This window comes from Sinocyclocheilus anshuiensis, unplaced genomic scaffold (assembly GCF_001515605.1).
Source record: "Sinocyclocheilus anshuiensis isolate Anshui unplaced genomic scaffold, SAMN03320099.WGS_v1.1 scaffold715, whole genome shotgun sequence".
Classification (NCBI taxonomy): domain Eukaryota; kingdom Metazoa; phylum Chordata; class Actinopteri; order Cypriniformes; family Cyprinidae; genus Sinocyclocheilus; species Sinocyclocheilus anshuiensis.
The window spans coordinates 833,165-843,468 of record NW_015551089.1 but is presented as its reverse complement, the minus strand read 5'-3'; the positions used below and the strand labels follow the sequence as shown (position 1 = coordinate 843,468).

General features: G+C 35.5%; 2 protein-coding genes across 3 annotated transcripts; both read right to left on the bottom strand.

Moving 5' to 3' along the window:
- Window positions 1-770: 770 nt before the first annotated feature.
- Window positions 771-4,000, bottom strand: LOC107662640 (uncharacterized). The gene is made up of 4 exons (XM_016452721.1): window positions 3,819-4,000; window positions 2,928-3,423; window positions 1,950-2,065; window positions 771-1,118 (listed from the first exon to the last, which is right to left on the bottom strand). The coding sequence occupies exons 2-4, from the start codon at window positions 3,310-3,312 to the stop codon at window positions 993-995; spliced, it is 627 nt and encodes a 208-aa protein (XP_016308207.1). The 5' UTR covers window positions 3,313-3,423; window positions 3,819-4,000; the 3' UTR covers window positions 771-992.
- A 2,212-nt stretch (window positions 4,001-6,212) lies between these two features.
- Window positions 6,213-9,889, bottom strand: LOC107662642 (uncharacterized). Of its 2 annotated transcripts, none has more exons than XM_016452722.1 (8): window positions 9,728-9,889; window positions 9,447-9,637; window positions 9,216-9,342; window positions 8,991-9,096; window positions 8,760-8,883; window positions 7,755-7,926; window positions 7,340-7,643; window positions 6,213-6,302 (listed from the first exon to the last, which is right to left on the bottom strand). In XM_016452722.1, the coding sequence occupies exons 1-8, from the start codon at window positions 9,866-9,868 to the stop codon at window positions 6,214-6,216; spliced, it is 1,254 nt and encodes a 417-aa protein (XP_016308208.1). In that variant the 5' UTR covers window positions 9,869-9,889; the 3' UTR covers window position 6,213. The 2 variants fall into 2 exon arrangements, with proteins under 2 accessions (XP_016308208.1, XP_016308209.1); XM_016452723.1 differs by having other exon boundaries at window positions 6,238-6,302; window positions 7,344-7,643.
- Between the last annotated feature and the right edge of the window lie 415 nt (window positions 9,890-10,304).

Below are 10,304 nucleotides of genomic sequence, written 5' to 3'. Positions count from 1 at the left end.
TAGGTGAAGCTGGATCACGAATGATTCGCGCGAACATAGATGCATTTATGTAGATCGGGGGTGCATTCCCTTAAAAAAAAAACATAATCCACTGCGTCTTTACACACACTGCCAACACACATTTCAGTTCAAACAACTTGTAAAAGTGCATGTGTATGACCCCTTTAATATTTTATCCAAGGCATGAAAATTTACTGCATAACAGTACATACTGTACATAAAGCTTTCTGAAGTGCAGAAGGAAATCCATTGAGCTGCTTTCTCAGCATTTGGAAGTCACTCGTCTCGCACCACATACTCTACACGCTTCAGCTATTTTCTACGAATTGGTTTTGTAAGGTGCAGAGCAGCCAAGAAACCATTATTGCGGAACGGCAACAAGCAGAGGAAATTACAGTATGTGGGTCCTTTTACCTTTGAGTAACAACCAGTGCCAGAAAGCCCTTTGAAGCAATGAGTGCAAATTTTAAACGGTTGGTTAAGATGACGCCTTCTGTAAAGCAGGCACTGCCATTAAATATACAGCAGGTGTATTATAACATAGCCGATATTGTGTTAGATCATTGGACAGGACAAGAATAAATCATATTATATAGTGTTTTATAAATAATAATAGCAAAAACATGACATTCTTTAGTTTTCAAATACCTTGTGCATAAAAAAGCACTGAATAGCAGATACATCATTAAAAATATGTTCATAATATTTGTAATTTTAACATTTATAATTGTAATATTATATATATATATATATATACAAGATATATAATAAGATGTGGTTGTCTATTATGCAAGCATACATTTTTTTCCATCAGTTTAAGTTTTGTACATGACTTTATTGTGATATTTTGATCAACTAAATATTTACGTATGACAATGATTTCACCCCTTTAATTAATGTGCAATATGTTAAACTGATGATTACAACTCACCATGTTACAACACTCACTCTGTCCCCTACATATGCAAACAGCATTTTGTTTTTTTTTTCTTTTAAGCTCGTTTGATTTGTTTCCTCATTTTTCCTCGACGGCCTTGATGTGAAGTTGGTCCATGATCAATCTGATTAATGGTCCCTTTAAGAGATCCTCTCCGGCCTGTTAATTCATCTTTCACTGCCTGAACACAAAAAAGGCATAAAATAGCATAAAATAAAATATGGCTGTTATCCTGTTTCTCTTAATTTCATCTGAGTGTATGTGGATAGAATTAGAGAATCAATATCCTCATGCCATTAATCTGTGCATTCACTAATAGGACAAAAAAAAAAAAACAGCCGATAAAGGCTATGATTAAATGTCTATGATGGAAGTTTTTCATCATTCTCATTTATCACAACAGGAAATGGTCCAGTTGGAAGAAAAAAGTTCATATTGTACATGTATTCAGTTCCTAGAATAATAATTATCACTGTCCATGAATAAATCAGTTACAAGTGCTGGCTTGGCCACAATTAATGATGGAATCATTGTATGGTCACTGGAATACTGATAAGTGATATACTGTATCAAAAAAGCTGCTTTGTGGACAGATTATGTAGAATAATATATCGACTTTGACAGAACCTGAGAGCATGTTGGAAGTTGCATCATAACCATAGAGCATGGAATATTAATTATGCATTATTGCCAATTAAGTTTCATAAAATGAGATTGTGAAACTGATTGGTAAAACTCTCACCAACTGTCACTGTATAGTGGCAAACCATTTAGACTAAGTTTATATGAAAAGCCTCCACGTGTCCATTTTTAGCAGTCTAAATTACAAGGGGCGGCTTTTAGAAATCAATTGATGGTGCTGAAATGATTATGCAATGCACACCTGCAATGCAAAAATCAGCTCCCTTTCCTGGTGTTATACTGCCACTGTGTGGTCAGAAGTCTGGGACGTATTCTGTAAATTCAATTAAATGCCTGTTATACAAATCAGAGTTAAATGAGCATGTCATACCTGTTTGACCTCTCGTTTTTCCACTCTTGGACTGGATGGAGGATCTAAGAAGCTTCCAAGCCCATGACATTGGAGACGTCGTGGGACAGGGGATGTCCGTTTTTCTGTAGAGGAAGCTAAGAGGATTGGTTATTAAATCAGTGGTTTGATTTATACCCATGGATCAGAGAATATCAAGGACAAGGAGTACCACTTACAAATAAAAGGAGGAATCAACTGTCAATTTAAAAATTACATTTACATTCATACATGTATTCAATTGAATAAATAAATCATTTTTAAAAACATTCAAATAATAAAATCAAATAAAAATATTCAAGTGTTTATTTATTATTTAAAATCTTAGTTAAATTAAAAAAAAAGATGTTGCATTAATAATGATTAATTATTATATATTAAGTTTAAATGCAACTTTTATATGACTTTTTTTAAACATCAGCCAGTTCCTTTTCTTAATACATTTGTCAGTTGAATTAAAAAATTGGAAAGTCGGACAACCAGTGGCAACCATTGTTTATTGATTGTTACATTTACCTACACTTTTAAATGTTAATTATATGAATAGCTTTACATAAATCTATTGACTGTACTGGTCAATCTTAAAACATATTTATTCATTTATTTATATATTTTTTAATTATTTTAATGCATTGATAATTGTTCCCTTCATTTTATTTTTTGTGGCACTTGTTCATCACAATAACTTTGAATGTTCCCCTAAAATTTAGCAACTAAATGTGTCTAAATACTTTTTAACATTTTTTTTTTTAAGCATATGCAATGTTTAATTATCTAAAAAAACAAACAAACTTTTTGTAAAATGTTTTGCTTGAATGTGTGTGTGTGTGTGTGTGTGTGTGTGTGTGTGTGTGTGTGTGTGTGTGTGAGCTGATGATGAGCTATCATTCTTTAAAGTAAATAAAAGTAGATACTTGATTCTTTAAAGTTTATACTTTTTAGGCCACAGTACAATTATACCTCGTGTGACAGGAGAAACCTGCTCTAAAGCAGGAAGCAGCCCGGTTGAAGCCCGTCGAGTTTCCAACGCCTGTTTCCGCCAACTGCCCAGCTTACAGTGACCCACCCGGTCTGAGGTGGTCCGGAAACACACTGCTTCTTTTGTGCTGGTGATTCTGAACTCACTGGAGGACCGGTGTCTGGACTGATGAGAGAGACTGAGCTGCTGGGTGGATTGGGAGCCAATAGGATTCTGGAGCTGACGGGATCGCTGGGAGAGATGGATGAGGCTGAGGTCCATATCCACGATGGAGCTTTTAAGGGCACTTAAGGAACAGGCCTGGTAGGGTTCTCGATCATCTGCTAAGAGGTCAGCATGTTGGAGATGAGCCGGGAGGTTGTGCATGCTATCCGTGAGGGCGCAGGAAGTGAGGATTTCTGGCTGGTCTACGGCGTCCTCAGGGTCACGGCAGAAGTTTTCTTGGCATTCCTCCACCCGTGAGGGAGACAACGCCCACTTGACACAAGACCAAAAGTCAAAGATCAGTCAAAGACTTTGTTAACAGAGGCAAAACGATTTTTGGTGTATCCATCTGTTTAGATACAGTAAGTATTATTTATTTACACTAAGTATGTAAATAGATAGGTAAACAGACAGACAGATAGATAGATGATAGATATTTTTATGAATTTAAATTTTATTCTTTTAGAATATTTTAATATCATAAGGAATACTGTAAATGAATAAAATAAATAAAAACTGGTGTTCATAATAAATAAATAAATACATTTATTTTATAATCCTGATCAAAATCGCATTATTGATGCTGCAATATTTTTATTTTTTTATTATTATTATTATTTATTTATGACATTTTTTTTACGGTATGTGGTCATTAAGATTTCACTCACCCTTAACGGCTTCAGCTCCAGAAAGCTGCAGGTTCTTGACACTTTAGAATCCCGCAGGCGAACAAACTCTGTTTTTGGCTCACTGGGTGAAAAGATCCACTCTTCAGTCTCAGACAGATTCTTGGGCTTAATGCTAACAGCATCATCCACAGTTTTATTGTAAGTAAGCTTCTCTGTGGGGAGAAAAAATATATATATAGTGATCAATGTCATCCCACATGCTCAATGAGGCACTTCTAAACCAGGGGGTTTCAAACTGGGGTCCGTGACACAAAGCCAGGGGGTCCGCAAAATAATTTGCTATACCGTATTTTCCGGACTGCAACTCGCATTTTTTATCTTCTGAAACATGCTATGATTTATATTCCAAAGTGACTTATATAATGCATTAAATGTCAAATACAAGCTGTGTCTCATTTAGACGGCTGCGCCCTCCGGAGGTCTCATTTCAGAAAAGCAAGTAGGACACTCCGAATGCGACCTTCTTTCACAGGAATTCGGAGGATGCATGAGGTGTATCCTTCGCTGCTACAGATAACCCACAATTCTTTGCGTCGCCGTAAACAACCGTTGTTAATTTGAAAAATGCCGATGCCAGCAGATGTACACACAAGCGCAGATGTGGTGTTTACAACTTACCTTAAATCGCCTCGGTAAAAACGGATAAACTTTGTTTTTAATATCCTCCTCCTTTTTTTTTTCTAACAGATGTCTGCTGTACGTACGCTGCAGCTCCTCAAACATTGAACAAAATAAAACAAGTAAAAGCATTTTTTTTTTTCAAATTACTTTCCAAATTTAGAAATCATTTTCCTTCATTTAAGTAGTGTGAGAGCGCAACGATGTGTAAATGTGTTGGCATAGCAACGTGATACTTCCTGTTTCCTATTCCACCTGTCCTACGAAGGCCGTCTCGTTTAATTCTAGGTTGAGGACAAATTCTAGGTTGAGGACACTTCGTATATGCATCCTACAGAGGATGCGACCTCCAGAGGATTCGACCTCCGGAGGGCGCAGCCTTCTAAATGAGATTGCTAACACACTATAACTGATTCATTTAGCCCAATTTTCCAAACCATTCATACAGTTCTCGAAACAAAGGCACATTTCTCAAAACTTTTAACGCATTTCACCTGTTTGCACACGTTCCAATTTGCTCAGTGTTTTCTGCAAAACTCTACACAAAAACGCCATCACTTTTCACAGGTTTAACCATGTTCTCATTCAGAAAACACAAACACACATGCTGTGTCTCATTTAGAAGGCTGCGCCCTCCGGAGGTCGAATCCTCTGGAGGTCGCATCCTCTGTAGGATGCATATACGAAGTGTCCTCAATTAATATAAATATTCTATGTACAGTAAATACTCTAGCACATGTTATACACCCTCAAACTCATTACTGTTGAATTTATTTGTAGCCAAGTATGTACTGTATTTGTGCAGAACTGAGAGACGACTGTCTAGGGGAGGCAGAGAAGTCTTTTGTCAGAAGACTTGGAAACTGCTATAACAAATAAGGATACTACCAATACTGTAATGCAAATTGGCAGAGAATGCTGAATGAATGAATGAATTTATTTACAGTATTTATTTATTCATTCATTATTTATTTATTTCTGTAAAGATTCAGTTTTTTGGTCTTTGAACTTTTCTCTTGTAGTGCTTTTCAAGATCTCATGACAGTAAACTTTTCTTAAAGTTTATTGCTGAATTTTACTGTATCTGCACCCCTCTATTTATGTCGTATACTGTAACAGTCATTGACTAGCAAAAGGATTTCTATTTCCCAAAAGGAGGTTTTTGTAACATTGTTTTGAACTGATCTCACTAGTGCTCTCTAGGCAGGAAAATTGTTTGTGTATTTGGCAGGTTTGTGTGTCATCTGAAGCCAAAGTTCGAGTCTGACAAACAGTGTTGGGGAAAGTTACTTTTAAAAGTAATGCATTACAATAGCTAAGAACTTCATTTGGACAACTTTAAACGTGATTTTCTCAATATTTTGATTTTTTTTTTGCACCCTCAGATTCCAGATTTTCAAATAGTTGTATCTCGACCAAATATTGTCCTATCAAACCATACGTCAATTGAAAGCTTATTTATTCAGCTTTCAGATGATGTATAAATCTCAATTTTGAAAAATTGACCCTTATGACTGGTTTTGTGGTCCAGGGTCACCACAAATATAGTAACATGAAATCATCCCGAAAAAAATGTATATCATGATTTTCTGACCATTTTAACTGTCATGTAAAATGACCTAGTGTTTACTTTCATGTGACACATTTTTATAGCGAGTGACTAGCATTTCATTAAAGTTAATGTTCATATTTGTTTATAAACCCATCTGTTCAGGTTCTATAAAAACAGAGCGTTTGATGTCAGATGAATAGTGGCTCACCTCCTCTCTGCATGTGGAGCTTCTACTGCGTTGCCCCCATGTGAGATGACTCCAGATACCACACTAGGGAAGATCTTCTCTATAACTTTATAAAAGATGTGTTATTACTGTGGAGCATATCATAACAGTATGGAAGACTGTTTCCACCACAAGATAAAAAATAAAAAAGGTCTCACAGTTCTGAGAAAAATGTCAAAATTGTAAGATATAAACTTAGTATTCTGAGTTTTTTTCTCACAATTCTTGAGTTTATATCACACATTTCTGTCTCTTTCTCTGTCTCACAAGATATATTCTTAGAACTGCAAGATGTTAACTGCAAGTGATGCAAAGTGATGTCGCAACTGAAGGATACTGTATAAATTAAATTCCAAGAAATCGGAATTGTGAGATATAAATGCGCAATTGCGAGACAAAAGACTGCAAAAGTCACAATTAATTTTATTTTTTTATTATGTGGCAGAAATAAAAACACAGAATTGCTTGATGTAAACTCATAATTTATAGAAAAAAGTCAGAATTGCTTGATGTAAACTGAGAATTGCAAGAAAAAAGTCAGAATTGCATGATGTAAACTCAGAATTTAGAGGAAAAAAGTCAGAATGGCATGATTTAAATCATTTTTTAAAGAAAAAAACAGTCAGAAAGAGAACAGTCAGAATTGTGAGATGTAAATTGCAAGAAAAAAAACTGATATGTAAACTCATAATTTAGTGAAAAAAAATAAGAATTGCTTGATGTAAACTCAGAATTGTGAGAAAAAAAAAGTCAGAATTGCATGATGTAAAAGAATTTAGAGAAAAAAGTCTGAATTGCGTGATGTAAACTCAAAATTGTGAGAAAAAAGTCAGAATTGCGAGATGTAAACTAGGAATTTAGAGAAAAAAATAAGAATTGTGTAATGTAAACTTTTCTCTGAGAAAAAAAAAATTGAGAGAATTGTGAGGAAAAATGTCAGATTTCTGAGTTTATTAGGCTATCTCATAATTCAGATTTTGAATCTGAATGATGAAATAAAGTGTCTCAGTTACCTTTTTACATTTTATCCCTTGGCAGAAACGGCCTTCCATATTACAGAATCACTACTAAAGAACAATTGGATTCAGCAGTCAACAATCTCACCCACACTTTCCCTGCTCAGACTGTTGCTGGATAGCGCCTCTGTGGCGCCGTCTAAAGTGAGGGTTAGATCGGGACAGCCAGGGAACATGTCTGCAGGAGTTTTGTCCTCATCTTGGACGTGACTTTCCTCTTCTTCAGGCACAGCAGAAGAGTTCTGCTTCAGGAGGATGGGTTCCTGTGCAGATGGGGCTTCAGAGCAGACAGCCGGTGGTGAAGAGCGGGGAGATTTGAAGAAGCCAACAGATTCCATGCTGTCAGGAGATGTGGAGGGAGAGTAGAACACTGGTGAATCATTCATGTCCTCCTGTATGAATGGAAGGATAGAAAAATTATGACTAGCTTGATGGATAGATGGATGGATGTTGCATTCATTAAATCAGTAAATGAACATGGCTGTATCTGTGAGTCAGTGCACCTCTGGCTGCAGAGGGAGGTCTTCCTCACACTCTTCCTCAACAGCTCTTTGCTTGAACTTATAATGAATGTCAACTGATGTGCTGTTAGCAGCAACATGACATAAGGCCTGAGATGAGAGTTGTGCACTATTCTCACTATTCTCCAGGTACTTTGGCAGCAGCAGCACCACCCTAAAAATCAGAAAATAAATAACAGTAAATTAAATCAACTTTTACAAACAGTATACTACTGTTCATTTTTTTTTAAGCAATGACAGTACAGTACAGTACATTGTTACAGTGACAGTAAAGTACAAAGTCACATGAGGATTCTATTTCAGTTTTTTACTTTCTATTAATCAAATAGTTCTGACATTTTTTTTATCAGTTTCCATAAAAAAATATTAAGCAGCAACACTGCATAATAATTAAACACATGATGATGATGATGATAATAATAATAATAATAATAAAGAATATTATTAATTATTATAAGTCAATTATTCATATTATGTCAAAATATTAGAATTTCTGAATGATTGTGTAACACTGAAGTGACAGTAAAGTACAAAGTCACATGAGGATTCTATTTCAGTTTTTTACTTTCTATTAATCAAATAGTTCTGACATTTTTTTTATCAGTTTCCATAAAAAAATATTAAGCAGCAACACTGCATAATAATTAAACACATGATGATGATGATGATGATAATAATAATAATAATAAAGAATATTATTAATTATTATAAGTCAATTATTAATATTATAAGTCAAAATATTAGAATTTCTGAATGATTGTGTAACACTGAAGATGGCTGCTTAAAATTCAGCTTTGTCATCACAGGAATAAATTACATTTCAAAATATCTTCAAATATAAAACGGAAAATAAATATTTGACAACATTACTGTTTTTGTTTTTTTTGTATTTATTATTTTATTTTTGATTAAATAAATGCATCCTTAATGAGCATAAGACACTTATTTAAAAAAAAAAAGTTAATGAAAGGTGAGCCTTTTTCTTACCTTCTTTTCTTTGGTAATGGACATATTTCAGAAATAGATTGCCTGAGTATCTTGACAAAATCTCCTGGCGTCAGTGGGTCATCCATGCGGTACAGCCATGCAGACAGTGGACGAGGAGTTTGTCCTTCACCTCCATCATCCAGTCAAACCACATAGTTTACATAGAATGTGAGAACTATATAATTTCAGCTAACATGCTACTGTATGTTTGAGATGAATGTAGTAGTTTACCTGCTTCAGTTCTTACTGGTGGTTGACCTACTGTTTCTTGCTTCAGTATCTGTGCTTCATTGGGCTGCATATTTTGGCTTTCTATCAGCTGGAGAAGAGCCAAACCCTGCCACAAAAAAAAAGATGGATGGCAAAGAACAAATTTGTTTATACCATCATTTACCAAAATCAGAGTTTACCAGTTATCCCATGCAGGGTGAAAATCATTAGAGTATCTAGAATCACCTTCCACAGAGAGGCCAACATATTACTACAAATCCCATGATTCTCACAGACATGAATGAAATGTTTGAACAGGTGAACATCTTTAGTTTGGAGTCCTCTAATCAGTGCCCAGGCCTCAGAGATACATCTGAAACATAAAGCATAACCCATAATAATAACTGTAGACTCCAATGTGCGACAATTACAAAAACACCAAAGGAACTTAGGTTCCTAAGAATCATTGTGATTTACTTGTTGTGTATTAACACATCCACACAGAGTTTGATGTCTTGAATGCTCTCTGTGACTGGTGTGATGCTGTAGAGATACTTCAGTGCTGCTCGATTCTCTCCTGTCTTCAATAAGGTCCTCAGAACAGCACAATGGTGCCATGGCAGTGTTGGAGGACAAGCTCTTGGGCTCAATAAGACATTCATTGAGTCCTGGGAATAACAATGTTCAGAGCTCAATGGGTTTAGACCAATGTAATATGATACCATACAATTTCAGTGATGGTTTTGAAAACATCTCACTGTTACTAATCCGTGATCTAGAAGCCAGAATCCACAGATCTGTTGGGAAAATGCAGATGGAATACTGAAGACATGGCAGAATGACTGCAGGAGATCATCCTTACAGTGCAGGAAGTTAGACACATTCAGGACAAAGTACATTATCTGGAGAGGATTTGTTAAAGAGAGTTATCCTCCAACCACAAGAGAGCATTTGTAAATGATGCATATCATTATATAATATATTATAATATACATACTTGTTTAGAAATCATTTTTTCTTGACTTAATTAAGAACAGTTAATTCCAAAGCTGCAGTCTGCTGATGTGAAGAGTGTGTGTGTGTGTGTGTGTGTGTGTGTACACACACACACACACACACACACACACACACATTACCATTCAAATTCAAATATGTGACCCTGGACCACAAAACCTTAAAGGGATAGCTCACCCAAAAATGACAATTCTGTCATCATTTACTCACCCTCATGTCGTTCCAAACCTGTGTGAGTTGCTTTCTTATGTTGAACACAAAACAAGATATTTTGAAGAGTTTTGAAGAACCAAACAGTTGTTGGTCCCCCATTGACTTCCG